Below are 26,544 nucleotides of genomic sequence, written 5' to 3'. Positions count from 1 at the left end.
CTGCTTCGCCCTCTCCCACTCCCCCTGCTTGTGTTCCCTCTCTCACTGTGTCTCTCTGTCAAATAAATAAATAAAATCTTAAAAAAAAAAAAGAAAGAAATTACTTAAATAAATAAAACTAAGTTATAGCCCACCCAAATGAATTACTCTTTAAGGGATCCTGGTAGAGAAGGTTCTGCCCTGAGTGAACTACCAGGGTATCTTCTGCCTTTATGCAGAAGTGTGATATATTTGTTTTTCTCCTAATTTTTAGAGCTTTTAATGCCCACCTCATTCTTCAAGTAGAATCTGATTCATTATTTCATGGACAGAAATCATTAAAAGCCTTCTCTGCATTATAGAAACTAAATTGTTGGCTGTTATTAAACAGTAATTAACATTTATACTTTATGAGGTATGTAAGTGTAAAATCAGCAGTGAAAGTTTACTGTGAAGCAGTGGCCAGAACTGATTTTCTGTTTACTTGTTAATGATTAATGACTTCTCCTTACTTTTACTCTTTACCAAGAGCCGTTTTACCCAAGAATCTTAGTTACTACAAGAATGAAACTAAATTGCCTATTTCTTGATAAAATAGTTATTAGTTATGCTGATAATGAAATAAAAATGTGTCAGCTTAATGTGACCAATCTTTTCTTAAATAGACATATTCAGGCATTAATATTTTAGTCTTTATGTTCAGTTGTTATTTTTGTTTGTTTATTTTTAACTGATGCCTGAGAGTAAACTGGTGATCCCCATATAAAGAAATGGATGTGTTTTGGATATGTCACTCTGATGCTAAACTTTAATTTGATTTAAAACTCAGATTAGTAATAGGTTTTATTAGATGTATTTAATTACCTTATATAATAGAAAGGGACTAGTAATGTTAGGCTATGAATTGTAAGAGCTCTTAGAAGCTAAATGTCTTTTGTGGAAGGCATTTTTTCTGAATCAACAGAAGCCTTTATTGTATATCAGTGCTCATTTTTTTAAGATTTTATTTTATTTTAGAGAGAGAGCTTAAGCAAGGGGGGGAGGGTCAGAGGGAGAGAATCCTCAAGCAGACTCCCCGCTGAGCATGGAGCCCAACATGGGGCTTGATCCCCCTGATCCTGAGATCATGACCTGAGCCGAAATTAAGAGTTGGGTGCTCAACCAACTGAATCACCCAGGCGCCCCCCAGTGCTCATATTTTTATTTATCTGGCTAGGGTTTTGGCTCATGACATAAATCCCCAGAAAGGTTATTGGCAGCCATTTACTTCACATGTAAATGTTACCATAATTAACTGGAAAATGGTGCTTTTGGTTATGAGTATAAGTAAATTAAAAATTAACTTCCAGGGGCGCCTGGGTGGCTCAGTTGGTTAAGCGACTGCCTTCGGCTCAGGTCATGATCCTGGAGTCCCGGGATCGAGTCCCGCATCGGGCTCCCTGCTCAGCGGGGAGTCTGCTTCTCCCTCTGACCCTCTTCCCTCTCGTGCTCTCTCTCTCTCATTCTCTCTCTCTCAAATAAATAAATAAAATCTTTAAAAAAAAAATAACTTCCCAAGAGAAGTAAGCTTGTTGTCACAAGCCTCAACAATATATAAGGTCATTCCCTAGGCCACGTACCTCCTCTTCATCCTCGGTCTTTCCATTCACATCACCGTGTTGTGTGGCACGTGCTCGGAGAAGCGGCCTGGCCTCCAGTTACGCCCAGGCTGCTTTTTGTGTGACGGGTTGGAGGCCATGGTCAAGAGGTCCTACGTTTAGCTTCAGATTAGGTAGATCACAATTTGTCATTCAGTCCCAGACTTGCTGTGAATCCGAGATGTACTGGATTCTGTCCTACTCTGTTCATGTGAGAAAAAAGTATTCTGACTCTGCCTTGGTTTATATTTGCACATTATGTGCACAGGTGTGAGAAAAGTAGCAGCAAATGCACAGACTCTGGAGTTGGCCATACCTGGGTTTGATGCCAGCCTTGGCTTCATCTTTTAACCCTCTCCTCCTTGTTCACTCTTCTTTCCACACTGGCCTGCCTTCTGTTTTTAGAAGCAGCTGTATTTTTCCCTGCCTAGAAACATGCTTTCCCCAGCTCTTGTTGCTCCTTCATGTCATTCCACACAAATACCACATCCTCAGGCCTTCCCTGACCATCCATCCTCTTTTCAAAGAAGCCCCCCTCTCACCTGTCACTCATGTCATTATTCTGCTTTATTTTCTTCATAGCACATCACTACTGTCATTTGATTGCCTGATTAATAGAGACTCTTCTGTGGAATAAAGTGTCTTGTTTAACGCTGTATCCTCAACACCTGCAATATTGGTGCTTGAGAAATACTGACTTACACTTGCAATTTAACCTCTCCAAGCCTACTTACTCATCGATGGAGTGGGAGTAATAATACCTCCCTCACAGGGCTGGTGTAAGATTACATAATTAACATAAGCACAGTACAGGCTTACGAGGCTCATCTTCTCACTTTTATTCCCACTTTCAGTGCTTATTAGGGATCCAAGATGGTAAAACATTTAAGAGTTCTTCCGTCAATCTGACCTCTCTTGTTAAATGTCAGCCCTTTAATTTTGAAACAAGTAAGTTCGTTGTACTTAGTGTTAACTCCATGCACCCCTTTTTGGACCCAGGTATAAAGCATGGACTCTCCTAACTAAAAACAGTATCAGTACATATGGGGGGATTCCTCTAACATTGTGCCCCAGGTTGGAACATGCTTGCCCGGGTCAATTTTCTATTACTGCATAACAAATTACTACAAACTTAGCAGCTTAAAATAGTACCTGTTTATTATCTAACAATTTTGTAGGTCAGAAGTCAGGGCCCAGCATGGCTGGGTTCTCAGCTTCCAGTCACAAGGTTGAAATGAAGGTTTTTGGCCAGAGCTAGGGTCTCATCTAAAGATTGGATGGAGGGCGCCTGGGTGGCTCAGTCGTTAAGCCTCTGCCTTCGGCTCGGGCCATGATCCCGGGGTCCTGGGATCGAGTCCCGCATCCAGCTCCTTGCTCAGCAGGGAGTCTGCTTCTCCCTCTCCCTCTGCCTCTCCCCCTGCTTGTTCTCTGTCTCTCGCAAATGAATAAATAAAAAAAAAAAATAAAGATTGGATTGAGTCCTCTTCCAGGCTCACATGGTTGTTGGCAGAATTCAGTTCTATCTATCAAAACTCAGTCTATCAGAATTCAGTCTTTGAGACTCTGGCCCCTGGTTGGCTTTTAGCCAAGGACTGGTCCCAGCTCCTGGAGGCCTCCCTCAGGTCCTTGCCATGTAGTCATCTCCACAAATGCCTGTTCCCTTCTCCAGTGCCAGCAGGAGAATCTCTCTCCATTCAAATCTCTTCTTCCAGGAATTCCTGGTTCCATTTAAAGACCTTATCTGGTATGTCTGATCCCACCAGGGTGATTTTACTTTTGCTTTTTGATGAACTTAATGCCAGCTGATTGAGGACCTTAATTAGGTCTGCAAAGTCCATCACCTTTGTCTTGTAATGTAACCTAATCGTGGGAGCCCATCCATCATCCTCAGGCCGACCCATACTCAGAAGGGATTATGTGGGCTGTGTACAGCAGGTACTAATTCTATACATACAAGAATATTGGAGCCATCCATCTCAGAATTCTGCCTGCCATGTTGCCATAAGATATTAAGTAAAAGGTTTCATTTAGGGGAGGATGATTGTCATTTCTAATATGCCCCGCAGATGCTAGGTTTTCCCCCTCATAATTCTTTTGATAAACAATAATAAATAAACTGTGTTTGAGAAATTTAAGGAATGTAATTTGCCTTTAAATTTGTGTCATTGTGATGTTGTTTTTAGGTTATGTAAAACCTTTTTAAAGAAATTTTTAGATTAAAAACGTTTTTTAAGCTCTTTCTGCTATCTTTCCGTGCCGCCATAATGGTGCCCATGAATGTCCTGGCAGATGCTCTCAAGAGCGTTAACAATGCTGAAAAGAGAAGTCAACGCCAGGTTCTTATTAGGCCGTGCTCCAAAGTCATCGTCCGGTTTCTCACTGTAATGAGGAACCATGGTTACATTGGCAAATTTGAAATCAGTGATGATCACAGAGCGGGGATAATTGCTGTGAACCTCACGGGCAGGTTAAACAAGTGTGGAGTGATCAGCCCCAGATTTGATGTACAACTGAAAGATCTAAAAAATGGCAGAATAACCTGCTCCCGTCCCACCAGTTTGGTTTCATTGTACTGACAGCCTCAGCTGGCATCATGGACCATGAAGAAGCAAGACGAAAACACACAGGAGGGAAAATCCTGGGATTCTTTTTCTAGGGATGTAATACATACGTGCAAATAAAATGTCACAATGGGGGAACAAAAAACAAAGCATTTTTTAAAATGTAAAATTTTGTTTTTGGAAAGGGTTCTTTTGAATTGTCAGATATTATAATTTTTGCAAAAGCCATTTTGTTTAAGAGATTGTATTACTTCATACGCACTATAACCTAGCATAGATCGAAAGCTTGATATATGTAGTAATTAATTAAAACCTTTTAAAAACCAAAGATACCTTTAATGCAAGTTAAGTCTATTACTAGTTTAGTTATCTTTCATTCTGAATGATGCTGTGGGTAGGTTTCTTTCATTAGATGGTGCTGACAACATACTGAGCAATATAAAATGGTGTGATTTCCTGGCCACAAAAAGGGTAATTTGCACTAGAAAATCCAATAATTTAGTAAATATTCTAATAAAAGTTGTAATGAACTTGACATTTTCTGAATGCCATTTGAAAATTGACAAGTATAAAGAATGAGAGTATGGTTTAATTTATGAATTGTTCATCTACCAGATGATACCCCCGTCAAAAAAAGACTAATTTCTTTTTTTGAAGATACCTACACCCAATACTTTGATAAATTTGAATTGTTTAGTTTTTGAGAATGTCCCAAGTAGTGTAGTGGGTGAATAATGTGAATCAGCAGACCAGATAAGATTTGCTTGCTTAACTCAAATCATTAATTTTGCATTATTTTAGCCTTGACATCTCTCTAGCTCAGTACCTTCCCTCCACACCTCATCTCCGCTTTCTAAACATCCTCTGTTCCTTGTTGCTAATCATGGTTCTCTATCTCTTATCTTCAGGGATGCTCTCAGACTGTTGCAGCTGAAAGAAACGGGCAAGATTACGAAATCCAGACCCACCCCAGCCCCTCCAGCCACTCCCACGGTGCCTCTGCCTGCACAGGCCATACCCACGCCACCTTATCCACGGCCACCGATCCCACCGCTCTCAACTCCTGGACAACCTAATGCAGCGGTAATATCATTTAGTAGATTTTTTTTTTTTTTCAGATTTCAGTGAGAAAGAAAACAAGAACCATTACTGTCTTCATTTACAAGTGATTCTTCCAGCCCATTTTAGTAGTAGCTGAAAGTGATAAAGAGGAAATACTCCAAATGCTTTGTTTTGCAGACTCCTAGCACAAACCTGATTTGTTTGCATGGTGCTAACTTCCGAATTCAGTGCCGTATATGTATGCTCTGTAATTATGGTACTTTTCATGTAGTTTTTTTGGGTGTGGTACTTTTGATTGGTAGCTGCCACTAGCCCTCTTCTGTGGCTCTTTGATTTTGACTGAGGGAATGGATAGTCTCACTGCAAAGAACTACAGAGACTGCACTGCTAGACGTTCTTTCTTAGATGCAGGCAGTGTAACAGCCCCTTTTTTGTTGTCAAAATATTCCATTTTTGCCTCTTTTTACCTCCTTCTCCTAGTATCTTTTGTGTCATTTGCTTCCAATCAGAAGAAATGCAGGATAATCAGGTTCATGTACAACTGAATGGGCACTTAGAAACTCAACACACAAACCCATCCTGCTCTTTCTCATGGAGAGATACATTCCAGTATATTTTAAAATAGTTGCAAACAGTATAAATTTCATGGGAAACAAAATTTTTAAGTGTAAATTCATGATTCATGACTGCATATACAAAACATTTATGTGTAATCAAATCTTAATATTTTTAAGAAGTAGGCTATTCAAATTAAGAAGATAAACCTGACTTTGAAATTTTAATGGCACATAGTGAGCGCTTATTCTATTTGAACAAGTACTCTGCCAAAATAAAATGTTTAGTTTCCTAAGAAATCAGGTATATTTTTAGCGGCTTAGTTATTCTGAAGTGATTGTGATCTGGTCCCAGAATGGAGCGAAGGACAGCAAAGGAATCACATGTAGTTTAAGGTCCATCCTGCTTTTGTTAAAGGTTCAAGGAACAGAGTGGAAAAGCTACAGTAGAGTTACAGGAAGATTTTATTATCTCATCTATACTTTATATTGGGAAGTTTTAGGAAATAGAATACTCATGTGATTTCTTTTTTAAATTAACAAACCAAAATAGAAATAGTTTGGCAGATTATCTAATATATTGAATTATCTTTTTCTACTGCATGCCATTTATAAGTAAGAATTGTCTGTTGTTGGTTTGTTGAATTACTGTATGCTTTTGAGTTTTATTAAGAAGTGATATTTGTAATAGAAGCTGCTTACAGGTGGTGTGTGTGTGTCTGCTTCTCTGTCTCTGTTTCACACACACACACACACACACCCATGGGAGAATTATTCATGACTTGGGAAATTTCTTTTTGATCATCTTAAACATAGTAACATAAGACAACCCATTTATAAATAAAACATGAATTTTACTATTTTCTGCAGTCATGTACTATAAAGTTAAAACTTTGGATTTCTTATATGCCTCCATATACTAAGAATTTTTACTAGTTCTTTTCCTATATTAATCTTTATTACCAAAAGCTAAGTCACTGAGACTAGATTTTAGCTACGGAGTTTGTTTTTTCCACTTCCATATTTATGTTTAATGGACAAATTGCAATTTCTTTACAGGGCACATTCACTGAGATCCCTGCTAGCAATATTCGAAGAGTTATTGCCAAGAGGTTAACTGAATCTAAGAGTACTGTACCACATGCATATGCTACTGCTGACTGTGACCTTGGAGCTGTTTTAAAAGCTAGACAAAGTCTGGTCAGAGGTTGGTAAAGTTAAATTTACTTAATACAGTACACATGCTAACTGTCATGAAATCCTTTACTTGTAAAGGCACACTGTATAGCTTTTTATTTCAGTTTCATCATCTGGATGTAGTTTAGTGCTAGAGAAAAGAATGGGCTCACTTTTCCTGTAAGAAACAAACTGGTTCCATAGTACTGAGTAAATCATGCTTTTTGGTGTGATATCTGAATAAAGCAGTCCTTACTAACGTTCTAGAAAGTACAAAATCCCAAACTTAATGTTTTAGATGTTATGTATATCTTAGATATTCCTTTGCTTTATACAAGTTTTAATTTTGTATTTATTCTTCCAAAGTGAACTTTCAGGTTATGAAATTTGCAGTGTACCTCCCAGCAATCAGTTAAAACTAAGGTTGCTGGGAGACATAACAAATTTTTAGCATGAACTGATGTTTTCTTTTCTTTCTTTCCAGTCTGTGTGGTTTTTATTTCATTCTCTTGCTTTGTTGTACTGGCTAAGACCTCTGGTACAGTAATGAATGTCGTGGTGAAAGCAGACTTTTGCCTTGTTCTTGATCTTCGGAAAAACATTCCATCTTTAATATCAGTAGTAGGTTTTTTGTAGATTCCTTATTTTAGGTTGAGGAAATTTATATTCCTAATTTGCTGAGAGTTTTAAGCATAAATGGATGTTGAATTTTATCATATGCTTTTGTGCGTCTTTTGAGATAATCTTTCCTTTTTCACTCTGTTATATTGGTTGATTTCCGGATGTTGAATTAACCTTGTATTCCCCATATAAAACTCATTAATCATTAATTTTCTCATCTATTTATTGATCTCATTTCCTAAAATTTTGCTAAGAATTGGGGCACCCAGGTGGCTCATTCAGTTAAGTGTCTGCCTTCAGCTCAGGTCATGATCCCAGGGTCCTGGGATGGAACCCTCCATCGGGCTCCCTGCTCAGTGGGGAGCCTGCTTCTCCCTCTCCCACTCCCCCTGCTTATGCTCCCTCTCTCTCCCTCTGTCAAATAAATAAAAATCTCAAAAAAATAAAGTAAAATTTTGCTAAGAATCGTTTTACCTGTGCACATGAGAAAACCCTGTAGTTTACCTTTTTTTGAAGATACTTTTTTCTGTGTTTGTTACCAGATCTCACAGAATGAGTTGGAAATGTTTCCTTCTCCTTTATTTTCTGGAAGAGTTTCGGTAGAATTAGTTTATTTCCTTTTTAATTGGTAGAATTCACCATTGAAGCTATCTAGGCCTGTGATTTTCTTTGTGGGGAGATTTTTAACTATGAATTCAGTTTTTAAAAATAAGTGTAAGTTCTGTTTCTTCTTGAATGAGCTTTAGTAGTTTTTGTCTTTCAAGGAATTTGTTTATGTTATCTAAGTAATGAAATTTACAGTAGTTCCCCCCCTCATCTGCAGGAATACATTCCAGGACCCCCAGTGGATGCCTACAACCCCTGATGGTACAAAACCCTGTATATACTATGTTTTCTCCTATGCATACATACTTATGATAAACTTTAATTTAAAAAATTAGACACAGTGAGGGCGCCTGGGTGGCTCAGTTGGTTAAAGCGACTGCCTTCGGCTCAGGTCATGATCCTGGAGTCCCCGGATCGAGTCCCACATCGGGCTCCCTGCTCAGCAGGGAGTCTGCTTCTCCCTCTGACCCTCTTCCCTCTCGTGCTCTCTATCTCTCTCATTCTCTGTCTCTCAAATAAATAAATAAAATCTTTAAAAAATAAAAAAAATAAAAAAATAAAAAATAAATAAAAATTAGACACAGTGAGAGATTAACAATAATAATAAAATAGAACAATTACAACGATATGCTGTAATCAAAGTTAAGTGAATGTGGTCTCTCTGTCTCTAAATATTGTACTGTACTCACCGTTCTTGTGATGCTGAGGTAACATGCCCACCTGATGAGATGACATGAGGTAAATGACGTAGGCATTGTGACATAGCATTAGGCTACTGGTGGCCATCTGACAATAAGTCAGGAGGATCATCTGCTTCTGGGCTTTTGACCACAGGTAGCTACCTGTGGTCAACTGGAAAACAGAACTGTGAATAAGGGGGGGGTCTATGGTATTCGCATAAAGCTATTCATAATGTTACCTTATTATACTTCTAACATCTATATAATCTGAAGTGATATCCTCATTTTCAATATTAGTAATTGGTGGCATCTTTCTTGCTCAAGCTGGCTGGAGATTTATCAGTTTTATTGATCTCTTCAAATAATCTGTGTTTGATTTCATTAACTTTCTCCATTGTTTTTATAATTTTCTTTTCATTGATTTCTGCTCTTAACCTTTATTCTTTTTTTCTGTTTGCTTTCGGTTTAATTTGCTCTTTTGTTTTCTAGTTTCTTAAGGTGAAAGCTGAGATCAATATAATATAATAAACCTTATTCCTAACATAAGCATATAAGGCTTTTAAGGTCCCTTTTGGCAGTGCTTTAGATGAATTCCACAAAATTTGATGTGTTTTATTTTTCTTTACATTCAATTCAAGATGTTTTCTATTTTTGCTTGTGATATCTTTTTTGATCCATGAATTATTTTGAATGTAAGTATAATTTCCAAATATTTGGGGACTTTTCAGCCTTTCTTTTATGATTTCTTACTTAGCTCCATTGTGCTTAGAGAACATTCTTGGTATGATTGAAATATTTTTAAATTTTTTGAGATTTTATAGTCATAATATGGTCTATCTTGATGAATGTTTCATGTGTATTTGAGAAGAATGTGTGTTCTACCTTTTTTTTTTTTAAAGATTATTTATTTATTTGAGAGAGAGAAAGCAGAGCAAGCAGGCGAGAACATGAGTCAGGGGGAGGGGCAGAAGGAGAGGGAGAAGCAGGCTCCCTGCTGAGCAGGGTCCTGAGATCATGACCTGCACCAAAGGCAGATGTTTAACCAGCTGAGCCACCCAGGCACCCCTCTATTTTTTTTTTTAAGATTTTATTTATTTATTTCGAGAAAGAGAGCCCACAAGCAGGGGGAGGGGCAGAGGCGAGAGGGAGAAAGAGAAAGAAAGAATCTCAAGCAAACTCTGCACTGAATGCAAAGCCCAACGTGGAGCTCAAAATCACAACCCTGAGATCATGACCTGAGCTGAAATTGAGTCGATGCTTAACCGACTGAGCCACCCAGATAGCCCCTGAAAAGAATGTGTATTCTACTTTTGAGGAGTGTTCTTTAAATGTCAGGTGAGGTTGGCTGGTAGTAGTGTTCATGTCTTTTATATCCTTACTGGTTTCCTATGTGTTCTATCAACTCTTGGAAGAAGAGTGTTGAAACCCCCAATTATAATTATGGATTTGTCTATTTCCCCTTTGAGTTCTGTCAGTTTTTACATCATTTTGAAGATCTGTAATTAGGCACATAACACATTTAGGGTTTTGATGTGTTCCCGATGAAGAGATCTATCATGGAATGTCCCTGTCCACTCCTGGTGTAATCTTTCATACCCCAAAGCCTTCCTTATCTGATATTGATACGGTTAGTCCAACTTTCTTTGATTAATGTTTTTATATCTTTTTATATTTTTTTACTGCTAACTTATCTGTCTCTTTGTATTTAAACTGACTTCTTGCAGACAGCATATAATTTTTCTTTGTTTTTTGTCTAATCCTATACTGTCTTTTAAGTATTTAGACCATTCACATTTCATGATTTTGTCCTTTCTTTTTGCTTTGTACTATTTTCCTTTGTACCATTTTGTCCTTTGTTTTTATTTGTCCCATCTCTTCCTACTTTTTTTTCCCCCTGTTTCCTTGTCTTTTTTTGGATTGGTTACTTTTTAATTTTTATTCCATTTTATTTCTGTTTTACCTTTCTCTCTCTTTTGTGGTGGTTTCCTTAAGGTTTACAGTATAATTCTTTAACTCATCACAGTCTACCTTCAAATTTTTATCACATCCCTTCATGTATAATGTAAGAACTTTACAACAATATATTACATTTTCCCCCTTCTATCCTTTGTGCTGTTATTGTCATGTTTTATTTCTACCTATGGTGTAAGCCCCAGCATATATGTTTGATGTTTTTTTGCTTTAGCAAATCAACTGTGTTTTAAAGAATTTTAAAAATGAGGGGCACCTGGGTGGCTCAGTAAGTTGAGCGTGTGACTCATGATTTCAGCTCAGGTCATGATCTCAGTATCATGAGATCGAGCCCCATGTCCAGCTCTGTGCTGAGCATGGAGCCTGCTTGGGATTCTCTCTCCCTCTGCCCTTACCCCCTGGCTTGTGCACTTAATTGCACATGCTATCTCTCTCATAAACAAACAAACTGTGTTTATCCTGTTTGGGTTTCTCTCAGCTTCTTGGATTTGTTTGTTGTCTTTCATTGATTTTGGAAAGCTCCTGGCCATTAGTTTTCACTATATTTTCTGCTCCATGTGTTTTATTTTTGGAACTCTGATTATAAATTTTCAACTGTTTGAATTGTGCAAAGCTCTTAGGTCCCCTATTCTTTTTTTGTTCATCCTTTTTTTTTCTCTTTGTGTTTCTGTTTGGATAATTTTTGTTGATCTAGCTTCAATGTCACTGACTCTTTTCTCAGCTATGTTTAGTCTGTGAAGCTTAATGAAAAATTATTTATCTTTGATTGCATGTTTTTTCCCCCTAACTGTCCATTTGAACGTTTTTAGAGTTTCCATCTCTCTGCTGATATCCCCATCTGTTCATACGCATTGTCCCGTACTCTGTCCCATACTTTCCCGTACTCTGACAGTGGTTAATCATTTCATGTGTTTGTCCTTCTTCAGAGGGGAATCCTCACCCTTGACATTCAATTCACTTGTTTGCCTTGTAACCTCAACTCCCTAATAGGCTCAAGAGAAGTTACGATTTTGTAACTTCTCCTGCGTTTTCCCCTACCCTATTAGGGTGGGAAAAATGTTCTCTTGTGGCTTTCTACATCTTAAGAGACAACAGGACTGATATTTCAGCTTATATACAGACTTTGAAGAATTCATATGATGACAACCTGACAGCTTTTAAAAGTTCAAGGAAATAAATGGAAAGCTTACTTCAGAGAAAATTAACAATATTCAAAAAGTTAATCCTGGAAGCTCCCCTTATAGGTTTTAAGTGTACCTGCTTAGTCATGATACAGAGATCATTAGGGGAATAATTTTCCTGGTTTCTTCCATTCATGAGGCAGAAGAGAGTACTATTTCAGTGGAGAGATGGATTAGTTTAGTATCTTTTTGTTGTCCAAGTTTTGTATGTCCTTGCAACTGGGAAGTCTTTAGGGGGTCTCCAAAGAGCCCCCATTATTTATCCCCAGCCCTCTTTCTTACATAGTTATATAACATTCTGTAAGCATGTTTATACTGTTTTGTAATGATATGCAAATGAAAATATTTAATATTCCCTCAGAAACTATTCCCTATTCTTCTCAGTGTCACCAACAGTCTCCTTACTATATATTTGAAAATTTCCAAATAAAGAGTTAAAAGATCTTGAAAAAAAAATCTCCCTTGTACTTTTTTGATTTTCAATGCCTGTTAGAAATGTCATGTGAGAAATTGGACATAGAAGTCTGAAACTCCTGATGCATCAGGATAAGAGGTAGCATTTGAAGGAATCATCACCATATGCATGGTATCAAAACCATGGAACAGAAAGTTCTTGCCTGGGAAGATGCCACCATTAAGAGGAAGGCATGGAAAATGAGTGAGTGGTAAAGAGTGGAAGAAAACACAGGAGAGTACAGTGACATAGAAGCCAGTAAGAAAAAATGTTTCATGATGAAGAAAGTGATCAGCTCCAGAGTACAAAATGTTGGATATGATGAGGGCAGAGAATTTAGGTGAGCACTGTGGATTCTGGCAGTAGATAGGGAATCATCAGCTGGTGGGTGGTTTGGGGTTTTCATTGTGGCTACCTATAGATGCTAGATAAAGTGTGAAGGAGGTTGAGGGAGCCATGAAAGGTAAGCGTAATGGGTTCATCAAATATGTCCACATACTTGAATTTATGCAGGCCATATCTTTTGTATGTGGTTATCATTAAAATTCCATAAGCACTGGAAATCCACTTCTATTTCTACTCCTAAAGGGGTTTTAAACAAGCAAACAAAAATATTTATATCTCTGGAAATCTGGATTGAAAGAACTAGGAATTGGATGAGCAGGTGGTGGTTACTATGACAGTTTGGCAGTATTTGGATTTATGGTAATTCATCTAATGTCTTTCTGAAATCCCCAGCATGCCTTTGGAATGAGCTATCATTCATGTAAAATTCCATGATACTATAGTAACAGGATTTGTGTATCTTGCCACATACCATTGACTAGATCTTGATCTTAAATTTTTTTTCTTGAAGCTTTTGCAATAGAGAATCAAGTGTAGTTTACATTTTTCAACACTTTCCTACCCACCGGGAAAAGCAAAAGTGTAAATCAAATGCTTTCATTATGATCAGCTCAGTGGGAAGGGAGGGGACCTTAGCTTTATCTTGAAATCATTATGTATACTGGAAGGAAATTGATTCAAATGGAATCACCATAAAACTAGACAGAAAACCTCATTTTGTTCATTGCACTAGGACCTGTGCCAACATTGCTTCATCTTTGGCTTCGCTATATCCTGTTTTGTTAAGTGAAAAAGCAGCTCGGTGGTCTTAAATTTTTTTCGTACACACTCCATTTGTAAAAAATTTCTCTCTCTAGATAAAGGTAGATATGTAGATAGATACAGATATCTTTAAGATGACTTAATGTTACACTATTCTAGTATAATCAATATAAAGCATATGCAGAATAAAGACATTTGAAAAGGGTGAGAGAAAAAATGAATCACCATAGACCATTTGTGTTTTTAGAGACATAGGAGTTGGTTCCTTTCTTTCTAATTACGGTTATAATGTGCCCTCCAGGTTCTCGTATATGATATCTGAGCAATTTAAAAGAATTGTAATCAAGGTACAGAGGTAATCTTTTACATCTATGGTTAATACTATTTATGCAGAACCTCATATAAGTTTTTCTAATTGAGGGACTCTTACTAAGTGAACCAGCAAAAACCTATAATATTTTTATGATAATTTGTTAATGAACAAGTTTGAAATCATAATGGCCAATGTTAAAGTTTCATTATGAGCGCTAATTTTGATATGCTTGGTTTTCTTTCAGATGACATTAAAGTATCAGTGAACGATTTTATCATCAAGGCTGCAGCTGTTACCCTTAAAGTATGTAGCAGACCCCAAATCATTTCGGCTTCTACAGTGGTCTCATGTCTTGGGATTTTCATATGATAAATAGAACTGTCATTTTTAAGTCACAAAAATTGTATAATTTTATTGCTAAAAATATTATATCATTTAATCTCACTCCCTCAGTTTTACAGATGAAACTGAGAATCAGTGGGCCTTACAACTAATTATAGCAGAATAAAGACCATTTATTCAGCAAATACTAACTGATCCCCTGTCATGCGCTGAATACATTATAGGCATTTAGAGAAACAGTAGGAACAAAGCCTACATGTTCTCTGCTCTCCTGAAGATTATAGTGTAGCTGAGAGAGACCAGTATTTGTCAGATAGGCAAAGTGCTGAGGAGGAAGAGAAAGACCCTGCTACAGAATAATAGGGGTGTCATGGTGCACACAGTTAGGCAAGGAAGGCCTCTCTGGCAAGGTGGTAACTGAGCCAAGTCCTGGAAGAGAGGGTGTGAGAGCTATCAGAAGAGTGCACCAGGCAGAGGGAACTGCAGACAGAGGCTGGGGCAGGGGGACACTGCCATTCAGACATGGCGCCAGGGATACTGTTTCTGGAGGAGAGAAGGTAGTGGATGAGATTAAACAGAAGAAAGAGGAGTTGTGAGGGCCCCGAAGCCGGTGAAGCCTTGGCGGCCATGGAAGGACTGGGGATTTTATTACGAAGGAGAAGGAAGCCTTTGGAGGGTTTTGAGAGAGGACTGACATCCTACTTAAATTTTGAAAAGAAAAAGACTGTTCTGGTGCTTTGTGGAAAACAGCCCACGGGGGGCGGGGGGTGGGCAGCAGTGCCCTCTCCGGGGAGGCTCTGGATGAGGACAATGGTTTGGGGTAAGGTGGCAGCTAGCGATGAAGCTGGGCTGAAGGTGAGACTTGGGATACATTTCAGAGGTAGAGCCAACAAGATTTGCTGATAGATTAGATGTGGGGTGAAGGACCAGGACTTTGGCCCAAGCAGTGGGAGGTGTGGAGTTTTCCACTTACTGACATGGGGAAGGTGGGAGAGGAGCAGGTTTGAGGTAGGAGTCTAGAGTTGGATTTGGATCTGAAACCCAGGCTTCCTGCCTTCTTGCTCTGCACCGTTTTCTGTCCTGTCTTTCTTTCCATGACTAGGCTATTTTTCTGGATCACTGCGTGTTAGGTGCTATATTTAATGTATATTTATAAGGAATTTGTTTTTATTTCTTGAACAATACAGTAATAGAGAATTTTGAAGTCACGCATTTTCTTAGCCATTCATATATAAGTGTTCGTATGGCTTTTGTCTTTTGATCAAATAATACTTTGAATTATATTAGTGATTTTCTAATTATGAATCATTCCTGCCCTCCTTAAGTGAATTTCTAGTGGACATTACATTTCATTTCATAATTTTGTATCAGGAGCCATAAGTAATTGTAATTTACATTTTGTGCTAGTTTTGTCAGGCTTTTCTTTTTTTAAATCAGTGGCTTCTTAAGTGAATTTGGATTCTTCCCCCCCTTTCCTTTCTCTGTGCTTATTTCAATATTATAAAGGTTTTTATTTCTTGATGCTTTAAGGAATTCACCAGTAAAAATATCTGAGCCTAGTTCTGTTTTGAGGAGGGAGCCTTGGCAACTTTCTCATTTTTCCCCGTAATTATTGAGCTGTTTAATTTTCAGCTTTTTCTTGAATCGATTTTGGAAACATATATTCCCAGAAAAATCACTCATTTCATCTGGATTCCCAAACTCACTAGCCCAGAGTCATTTAAATTTGCTTCTTATAATATTTTAATATTATAATCCTCAGTGTTGGCATTATGCTAAACTCTGTCTTGCTTTTATTATTGCATATGGGTGTTCTCAGTCCATTTATATTGTTGTGCCTTATGTATTCCTTCCGTCATTTCCTTACCTTTAGATTGGAATTATATTAGACTTTGGTTGAAAATATTTTGTTAGTAAATGTGAATGTGTAATTATTGCAGTTATGAATATGAATAAGAAGGTTTAAGTGTATGAATTTTCCCCTGACTACAACTGAGGCTACATCCCATGGGTTTTTGTTACATAGCTCTGTAATTACATTTATTTGCCAGATATTCCTCACTTGGGAGGGTTTTTTTTTCCTCTTTTACTTTAGTGTTCTCTATGAAGAATTTAAAATCTTTGGGGGGGTTGGGATTTCACTGTTAATTATTTTGACATAAGCGAGCTTTGATTACTTTGAATGAAGGAGCCTTGAGAGATGGAGAAGTGCAAAGAACAGATGGAAGCAGTGCAGTGGAGGGGCACCTGGGTGGCTCAGTCGTTTGAGTGTCGGACTCTTGATTTTGGCTCCGGTCATGATCTCAGGTTGTGAGATTGAGCCCCGTTTTGGGCTCTGCGCTGGGTGTGGAGCCCACTTAAGATTCTCTCTCCCCCTCTCCCTCTGCCTGCTCCCCCACCACTCGTGCACGTGCTCTCTCTCTTAAAAAAAAAAAAAAAAAAAACAGAAGCAAAAACAAAAACTATGCAGTGGGAGTGAACATAGCAGGACGATGAGAAGCTCAGGTACGGTGGGGAGTGCATCTCCAGGGAGTGGTCAGAAGTACAGTTAGGTAGGCTGTTAATCAGAGCAAAGAATTTGTGAGAAGAGAAATTTGTGATTTCTGTTTTTCACCATCAGTTTCTCTATGATATTTGGCAACAGTGTTGTACATATTGTCTCCAGGCGTTTACTGATTTCTTCAGCTCTTTTCATCTTCCGTGTAGTTGTATGTATGTTAAATACAAGCATGCTCAGACATTTATCATATGCTTATGAAGCCTAGGAAATCTTTCTTAAAGAGGGAAGTCACTTATTTAGGGTTAGATGGATCTCCCAGGGCTGCACTAGAAAATTGGGCTTTCTACATTGCCACCAGAATAGTATGGTTGAATCGTTACCCCGTCCCCTCCCCTCCTCTCCTCAAGGCCATCTCAGTCAGCATATGAGACAGGAAGTATAACAAATGTTAAATGCTTTTTAGCAATCAAGTTTAACAAAGGGAGACCTTTTTTTAACCATGATTTATTGTAAAGAGATCAAAACATGTACATCAGCGTTTCCTCAAGCTTGCTTCAAGAAACATGGTATGTTTATTCTTCCTGAACATAGAAGACATTTAACACAGAGATCCAAACCATTGTTTCAAACCAAATCTTCATTTATTTGCTTCTGTCTACTACACTCACTTTCAAAAATGCATAATAATGCTTTTTTTCTGAAACCACTTTGGCCTAAAGCTGCTTTTTAAGAAAATTGAAAAAATAATAATAAAGCTGCTTCTTTAGAGTGACATGTTTTTTCTGGTTCTGTTTCCTAGCAAATGCCAGATGTTAATGTAAGCTGGGATGGAGAGGGCCCAAAGCAACTGCCCTTTATTGACATTTCAGTGGCTGTGGCAACAGATAAAGGTTTAATTACACCCATCATAAAAGATGCTGCTGCTAAGGGTATACAGGAAATTGCTGACTCTGTAAAGGTATGTCTTAAATACTGTGTTTTCAAAATGTTAGTATTTACTTTCTGGTAAAGTCGTGACATCATCTTGTCACACTATATGGAGGTTTTTAAGTTTTAATCCAGGTATGACCTACTTTAAGAACATGTAACATTCAAGAGTTCAGGAAAAAACATACAGTTAAATGAGGATCAACTGTATTCCAGTTATAGGTGAATGCTTTATTTCCCAAAGTCTAGAATTCAACTCTAACGATGGTATTTTAGATGGTTTTAATGTTAAAGCTGAAACCATATTCCTATGCAGGTGGTAATGGAAAGACCTCACTGTTCACAGCGTTTTATTCTTCAAAGTTGTTATATTTTATTCATTTCCTCTCTAGAATTGAGACCACTAAAAGTACTTAATATTCCAGAAGCAAAAGTACGGAATTTTTCCTGAGTTTCTTTAAAAGCAGTTTTTATAGCTCTAATATGGAGGAGTCCGATTTTCCCCCAAAGATTCCATTGAATCGGCAGGAACGCAGGCAGTAGGTCAGCTCTGACAACCACTATCATTTCCAAAGGTACTTTTTGACAGAAGTCTCATGGCTCTTATAAGAGTGTTAGAATTAAAAAATTTTAGGTGCATTTAAGTAAGTGATTCTTTTCTTTTTCATTTACCAAAGAGCAGTTGTATGTATAGTGGATGAACCAGTTATAAGGAGGAATTAAAAGTAGAACATAAGATTTCTTTGGAGAGCTGACAGTATAATATACATGCGATAAAGTTGCCCAAAATACATGAACACAAATTAATCTACTTTTAAAAGCACACCCTTGGAATCTTCCGGTTAGATATAATTAAGGGTGACCTTAGTGGAATAGACATGTTTAGGTCTTCACTCCTCTTTGAAAAGATTTGCAGTGTGTTTTTATAGATAAAAATGTAACTTTTTCTTAATTGAGTGGTGGTATTAATTTGGTTCAAAAGTCAAAGTAATTAGATTGGTTTACTAAGGTAAGTTATGTGCCTTTTGTTCATCAAAAGTTTTCAACAACAATGAGAATCCGTGTATTTTAGTGTTTTTGTGAAATTCAAATGAGATTACAATTAACTATAGAGTTAGAATTTTCATATATATTCCTTATTTTTAATATTTGTACATTATATTAAATTTTTAAAATTAACCATTCCAGGAAGGTTTCTTTGACTTTGATCAATTTACTAATTTTACTATGATAATACGTAGTCTGTTCCTCGTATCCTGGAAGAACCTACATTGAGGTGGTAAGGAGGCAGTGTGAGCAGCCTCTCAGCGATGGGAAGGGCAGTCTTAACCCTTTGGAATGTTCCATGGCCTCTCTGGTGGTCCTCGAGGCTTTCCTCTCATTCCCAGCAATCCTTAAGGTTTACTTCGCTCTGGTTACTCTGTGCTTCCCATTCTCCCTGCTTCTCTCTCCCACCCTGCTGTCTGTGATGAACACCCCACTCTCTGTTGTTCTTAGGATATACCAGCCATTAGGCTAGGCACTTTATTTAATCCTATTAGCCCCCCCAAAAAAAAATTTAAAAAAAATCCTATTAGTCCCACATTATAGTTGAAACCTTAATTTCCCCATTTCAAAATTGAGGAAACAGAGTTATAGTGCCTTTAGGAAATTTGCCCAAGGTGATGCATCTAGAAAGCAGTAGAAGTGAGGATTTATTTAAATCTGGGCATTTCTCAGTTCAAGTTCCACTTTCTTGGGCCTTCTGTGGCTTCCATAGCTAAAGTAGCTTCCTGACATTACCCTGTTTTACTGTCTTTATGCATTTGATCCGTCTTTGAGGTTACCTTGTTTATCTGTGGGTCCTTCTCTGTTCTCTCCTGTCTGACATTGAGGGTCTTGTCCTTGCCATATAACTAATGCTACAAGAGTGCGTGGAAGATCATGGATGTTCAGTAAATTTACTTTTTTGATTTTCAATAAAAAAATCTTACCGAGATTAATTTTTAAAGGAGTTTGTGGCTCTCTGGAACTCTCCATCTGTGGACCCAGGTTAGAATACTTGCACTAAGTTTTTACTTCTTGACCCTCACAAGCCTCAAGGATGTCATTGTGTGGTACTAAAGGCATGCCTCAGCTGAGTTCAAGTTTGTATTCCCTAAATATAAAGTAATATAGTAACAAGCCTTAGATTCCATGTTATTCTTAATTCTTCATTAACTTTAACAGTCTTAAAAGACAGAGGTAAAGTTTTCCTCTATTTACGCAGTAGATTTTTAAAATGAATTAATAAGGAATGTAACATATTTTAGAAATATTTGCTGGTCATCTTATATTACATCCTTTTAGCTGGAGGCTTCAGATAGCTTGTGCTTTGATTTTAAGTTTATATTGCTGGGAAATCCCAGTGAGAATTAGCAATTTTTAAAACCAGTGGTCCTCAGAATTACTCTTATTCCAAGCTTTTAGAGTTCATTGGTAGAAATATCCTGCTGATGTGTTTAGGGTCTACAGAGGTTTGTTTTTTTTTTTCTTTTCTTTTCTCTCTCCCTTTTTTTCTTTTTTTAATGTGGGCTTGCAATCCAGTTTTTTAAATGAATGTCTGTGTTATTTGTTTTTAGCCTAGTAACTCAGCAGGATTGTTGAGATCATCTGCCTTTAAAGAAATGCCTTTCAAAGTTCATATGATACATGCCTGTTTATATCATGTGAACAGTCACATTGCTTAAGGCAGAAAAAACACATTTGTAGATTGTCCTCTCTATTTCTGATAGTCCAAGGACCACACAAGTCTAAGTTCATCTTTTCAGTTTTCATTTTGGATCCAAGTAGTTTTATAAATAACTACATCCAACTGGTATAAATATGTAGTTTTCTCAACTCTCAGAAAGTCACAGTGATATGTTGAGATCATTTTTAGACTTTTAAAGAATCTTTTTTTCAAAAATTAAGTCCTCTCTGGTTTAAAAAAAATTTTTTTAGATTTTATTTATTTATTTGAGAGAGAGAGAGATAGTGAGAGAGAGCACAAGTGGGGAGGAGAGGGGGAAGCAGGCTCCCCGCAGAGCAAGGAACCTGATGCGGGACTCGGTCCCAGGACCCCGGGATCATGACCTGAGCCGAAGGCAGACGCTTAACCAACTGAGCCACCCAGGCACCCAAGTCCTCTCTGGTTTAAAATTTAACAGTTGTCAGGGTGCATGGGTGGCTCAGTTGATTAAGTGACTGCCTTCAACTCAGGTCATGACCCTGGAGTCGCGGGATCGAGTCCCGTGTCAGGCTCCCTGCTCAGCGAGGAGTCTGCTTCTCCATCTGACCCTCCCCCCTCTCATGCTCTCTCTCTCTCTCTCTTATTCTCTCTCTCTCAAATAAATAAACAAAAATCTTAAAAAAAATTTAAACAGTTGTCAGTGGTGATTGTAATTGTACCCATGTAAGCTGTATAGTACCGAAAATTAAGCCTCGGATTTATTTCATCTCCTCAAATGACAATAGTTTCATTTTTCTCTTCTACTCATAAATTAGTTCATTATTAACTTTTCATATGTAATGACTCTACCTCCGTTCCTTTGTTTTTGAAGCATTCAAAAATAAAAATTAACCTAAGTGTGGTTAATTGCAAGTGCAAGTAAAGGAAAATTTAACTACTTAGTGTCATTCTCAGAGTGTCATCTGTCTTTCCCTCTGTCAGTTCTTAGAAATCAGTTTTGCCAATAGTGATATGAAATTACTACATTCTTCTGTTTCTCATGGCAGTGCAAATTGGACTAGCTCATTCAGGAAATGCCTCGGCTGTAAATCAAGAACCAAGAAAATGTTTACGTTCTAGGGCTTTATAATTCCACTTCTGAAAATTTATATGAAATAATTGAAAAACCATTGAACCAAATTAAAACACTGGGACATGACTGAATTGTGGCAGATGTAGTCTTTAGAATGTTAAGCAGACATTAAAAAACCATTTATAAAGACTAACAACCCAGAAGATGCTTATAATATTGAGAGTGAAATATAAAATTCTACTTTTTTTTTTTACAACTCTCTGAAGTTATATATATGTATATGTTATATGTAAAAAAGAAGCAAACACTGAAAGATGAAAACTAATACATTGGTTGTGGGTTTGTTGCCATTGAACAACTATTTAAAAGCTACCAAGTTGACAAGAATGGCTTCTTCTAATATTCTGTGTCTTACAAGAAAAAACTCTTACAGACAAATTTCACTGTATCTATAGAAAACACTGAAACATTCTGCATAGTAATGGTGTACAGGGTAATTCTAATACTTGAAGAATTTTTAAAGGGAAGTAATTTTTGTAGAGTTTCAATTTACATCTTCAGCTTCTTAGACTATTTGCGCTCTAACTTGTTCATTTTTTAATTGTATTAGAGACAATAAAGTCAAATCAAGGCACATGAGAGATGAGTGTGTACTCTCTACAAGTATTTTAAGTGACAAAATCAGCCTGTAACATGGTATTGGTTGTCATGCTGTATTTGTGTTTTTCTTTCCCAGACTCTATCAAAGAAAGCAAGAGATGGAAAACTGTTACCTGAAGAATACCAAGGAGGATCTTTTAGGTAATATTTAAACTTTTAATTATCAGTAGCATCAAACAGGTATCAGACCTAGGAGTCTGTGTTGATCTGTTTCATTTATTTTTTGAAACAATTTTTTTAATCGAAGCAACGTATCAGGGCTAGTAGGAACCCATTAGGGTTACCTAGTTAACCCATTCAGGTATTCTCAGAATGACATCCAGGTTCTGAAACTTTAAAAAAATACATATTTATAAATACAATACGTTTATAAACCTCAACTTTTTCTACTTGTGATCTCTTATTTTAAGGTACTTTGGAGGAAAATATTAATACTTAGACCCTTTAGTTATCATCAGCTCTGTTTTTAAGTGTCACTTATACATGGTGTAATATACTGAGTACAGCATGAATGTTTCAAAAAGTGGAGAAACCTGTGTAACCAACCAAAGCAAGATATAGACCATTACCAGCATCCTGGAAGCTTCCCTTTACCCCTTCCTGAGTATCCCCCTTGCCAAGGTAACCACTCTTCTGAAAATCATCACCATAGATTTGTTTTGCTACTTTTTTCTTTATATAAATAATATATATTCCTTAGTGTCTGACTTCTTTTACTCAATATTAATGTCTGTGAGATTAACCACGTTGCAGTGTGAAGCAGTTATTTATTATTGCAGTATATAGTATTTTATAGTATATTGTGTAAGTATGCCAGTATCCATTTTACTCTTGGGCATTTGTCATTGTTTACAGTTTGATGCTATGACAAATAATGGCACCATGAACATTCTTATTATTAGCATCTTATGGTGAATATATTTGTTGTATAGATCTGCAAGTGAAATCCTTGAATTAAAAGCGTTAATGGATACTGCCAAACAATTTTCCAGAATGGTTATACAAATTTATACTTCTAGTAACAGTATATGAGAATTCTCATTGCTTCATATTCTCACCAACACTTAGTAATGTTAGGTTTTATTTTATTTATTTTATTTTTTTAAAGATTTTATTTGTTTATTTGACACACAGAGAGAGAGCACGAGTAGGCAGAGCGGCATGCAGAGGGAGAGGGAGAAGCAGGCTCTCCACTGAGCAGGGAGCCTGACGCGGGGCTCGATCCCAGGACCCTGGGATCATGACCTGAGCCGAAGGCAGTCGCTTAACCAACTGAGCCACCCAGGTGCCCCAGTAATGTTAGGTTTTAAATTGTAACAATTCTTGGAGTGTGTAGTGGTAGGTACTCTTTGTGGTCAGGGAAATACAAAGCCTTTTGAGTATCTGGTAACTTACCAGATAAAGTACCTGTTGATGTCCTGTGTCCATTTTTAAAAATGATATGTGGGGGTTTATTTCCAAATACACGGACCTTTATAGGATACATATTATTTCAGATATCTTTTCCCACTCTGTCCCTTGCCTTTGGAACTTTCTTCATGGTGTTTTTAATGAACACAAGTTCTGAATTTTAATGAAATTCTATTGTTAGTATTTTTTTTTTTTTTAGAGCTGGTACAATTTGTTCTATGTGGAATTATTGCCTATCCCAGAATCATGATGTTATTTTTCTGTGCTATTTTCTAGAAGCTTTATAACTTTTCACATGTAGATCACAATCCATCTAAAACTGGATTTTGTGTGTGGTATGAAGATAAAGGTCAAGATTCTTTTTTCCCCCCTGTGGATATTACATTGACCCAGCTTCACTTATTGAAAAGCTTACTCCATAGCACTGAGAAAGTGACTGTGTATGTGTTTGGTCTGTTCTGTGTTCTGTCTTCAATTGGCCTATTTGTCCATCACTTGCTCGATACCACTAAGCTATAACTTTTGATATCTGGTAAGGAGAGTCTTCTAATTTTGTTCACCCTCAAGATGGTCTTTCCTGGCTCTTTATATTTTCAAATAAATTTCAGAATCAGCTTATCACTTTCCATATACAGACACATACATAGAAACCTTGCTGGAGTTTTTTTGTTGTTGTTGTTTGTGTTTTTTGGGTTTTTTAAAAAGATTTTATTTATTTATTTATTTATGGAGGGCGAGAGCGCGAGCACGAGTGGGGGGAGGGGCAGAGGGAGAGGGAGAGAGAATCTCAAGCAGACACCGCGCTGAACGCAGATGTATGGCTCGAGATCCCATGGCTCTTGAGATCCTGACCTGAGCCAAAATCAAGAAACCTTGCTGGAGTTTTGATTGGGATTGCATTAAATCTTTTGATCAGTTTGAGGATTCAGTCTTTACAGCATTGAGTCTTCCAGGCAGTGAACATGGTATAAACCATTGTTCAGTTCTTTGGTTTCTATCAGTTCTGTTTTATAATCTTCTATACAGAGGTCTTATGTTTTTTCATTAGATGTATTATTTCTTAATATTTGGTTTTTGCTACTACTATAAATGGTATTGTTTTAAAATTTCATTTTCTAACTACAGCAACCTGTATATAGACATAAAATGGATTTTTATACTGACCTTTTTATCTAGTGACTTAGCTAAATTATGAATCCTACTAGTTTATCTGTAGAGTCTTAAATTTTCTGTGTACACTCACTTAGTTCATCTGTGACTATTGACTGTTTTATTTCTTCTTTTTCTTTTTCTTTTCTTCTTATATTTATTTCTTTTTCTGTCATAATCCACTGCTAAGGACTTCCAGTTCATGCTGAATGAATGTTTGTATTAGATACACTATTTATATGTGTGTTGTTTTTTGATACTATTGTACATGGTATCTTTGTCTTTGGTCTTTGAATAACTTGGTATAAGGTTCTGTGTCACCATTTTTTAGTAGAGTAAAAACATGCTTCCGGGAAAGGCTTCTTTGATTGAGGACATGCCACCTTCAGAGCTTTTTGTTTTCCCCTAGTATTTCCAACTTGGGCATGTTTGGCATCGACGAATTTACTGCAGTGATCAACCCTCCTCAGGCCTGCATACTGGCCGTCGGGAGATTCCGACCTGTGCTCAAGCTGGAGGAGGACGAAGAGGGGAATGCCAGGCTGCAGCAGCACCAGCTTATAACAGTCACGATGTCAAGTGACAGCCGAGTGGTGGACGATGAACTGGCTACCAGGTTTCTTGAAAATTTTAAAGCAAACCTGGAGAATCCTATCCGACTGGCCTAGTCCTCCAAGATTAGAAGTTGGTCTTGGGCTTAGTTTATTGTATAGCTGTTACCAGAACCTACACTATAGGAAAACAATTAGGTATATAAGCATGAAGTGGGTGAGTTGTTTATTTATTCAAGGTGAACGAGTTTGGCCCGAGTTGTCTTCATTTCCAGTTTGGGTTTAACAGTATAGAAATAAATAACAAACTGTAACTAATAAAAAAGAACATTTGGTTAGATCCATTTTTAACCTCTGGTGCTCGATGTAAATTAAATGTTTGGCTCATTTGAGCATTTTAGACTATTGAGAATGTATGATAAATTATAAAATTGAAAAATTGTTAGAACTAATTATGTTGAAATTAGAAGCGATCTTCAAAGAGAAGCCCATCAATTTAAGCAGTGGGACCTCACTTTTTATAAGCACTACTCTAGATATACTTGAACAATTTAATATGTACAGTTTATTCTGGAGAATAGTAAATAAGGATCACATTTATTAGGGGTTATGGCAACATTATTGAATTTTTTATGTATATAAAGCCATAGGTCTTAGAGTGGTTTCTGTCAATCTTATTTTTCACTTCTATGACACTGTGAACTTCTAAAGAGGAAGAATTAAGTCAAAAATAAGAAAGAGAGACCAAAAAATTTTTTTCAGTACTAAACTATAGTTAAAATATCTAGATTTTCTGAAATAAACTGTTCACCTTCATATTAAGTTGGAATATATTAAAATAAATTATGCTATTTCCTACCAAACATTTTAAATTAGTGTTACTTTAAACACAAAATGTTGGGGGTTTTTAGTGCATTTTAATCAAGTTTGTATTGTGCAATAAAATGTGAGAAAATATAAAAATTTCTATTGTATTTTAAATGTTAGGACAAAGAAGTTTAGCAACACCTTGAAGTAGGTTAGTAATTTGCTTGGAACAGCTTATAAGGAATTCTACAGGAGGAAAGAAAGAATTTAAACTTGATATGACATTAGGAAAACAATGGATACGGAATGTAAAACTTTGCAAGAGAGTGGAAGGGAGAGCTTATGAAGTAGGCAAGAACTCTCCTTTTTATTCCATCAGTAGTAGGAAATTTTCACTAATTGTAAAAGTTAAAAGAATTTATTTCTCTCTTTTAACAACTTTGCTACAGTTGGCAAGTTAACTGTACTGAAATTGGGTAGTTAAGTTTAATTAACCAGTCCCAGAAAGGCTTGTGTTGGTATCTGCTGCCATAAT

The 26,544-nt window shown here is 37.0% G+C and overlaps 1 protein-coding gene and 1 pseudogene across 1 annotated transcript in view; both read left to right on the top strand.

Annotated features, from left to right (window-relative positions):
• PDHX (pyruvate dehydrogenase complex component X) overlaps nt 1–26,180 on the top strand; it is a 68,062-nt gene extending 41,882 nt beyond the window's left edge. The window contains exons 6-11 of the mRNA XM_025878562.2: nt 5,086–5,260; nt 6,853–7,000; nt 14,147–14,205; nt 17,544–17,702; nt 22,169–22,233; nt 25,061–26,180. Coding sequence (XP_025734347.1) covers nt 5,086–5,260; nt 6,853–7,000; nt 14,147–14,205; nt 17,544–17,702; nt 22,169–22,233; nt 25,061–25,319 — 865 coding nt within the window. The 3' untranslated portion in view covers nt 25,320–26,180. The remainder of the gene's footprint in view (nt 1–5,085; nt 5,261–6,852; nt 7,001–14,146; nt 14,206–17,543; nt 17,703–22,168; nt 22,234–25,060) is intronic.
• On the top strand, nt 3,429–4,424 carry LOC112829148 (small ribosomal subunit protein uS8-like; annotated as a pseudogene).
• Nucleotides 26,181–26,544: the final 364 nt, after the last annotated feature.

This window comes from Callorhinus ursinus, unplaced genomic scaffold (assembly GCF_003265705.2).
Source record: "Callorhinus ursinus isolate GAN/ISIS: 27379988/994484 unplaced genomic scaffold, GSC_fseal_2.0 scaffold21, whole genome shotgun sequence".
Classification (NCBI taxonomy): domain Eukaryota; kingdom Metazoa; phylum Chordata; class Mammalia; order Carnivora; family Otariidae; genus Callorhinus; species Callorhinus ursinus.
Note: the sequence above shows the minus strand (reverse complement) of the source record. Positions and strands in the feature narration are given on the sequence as shown.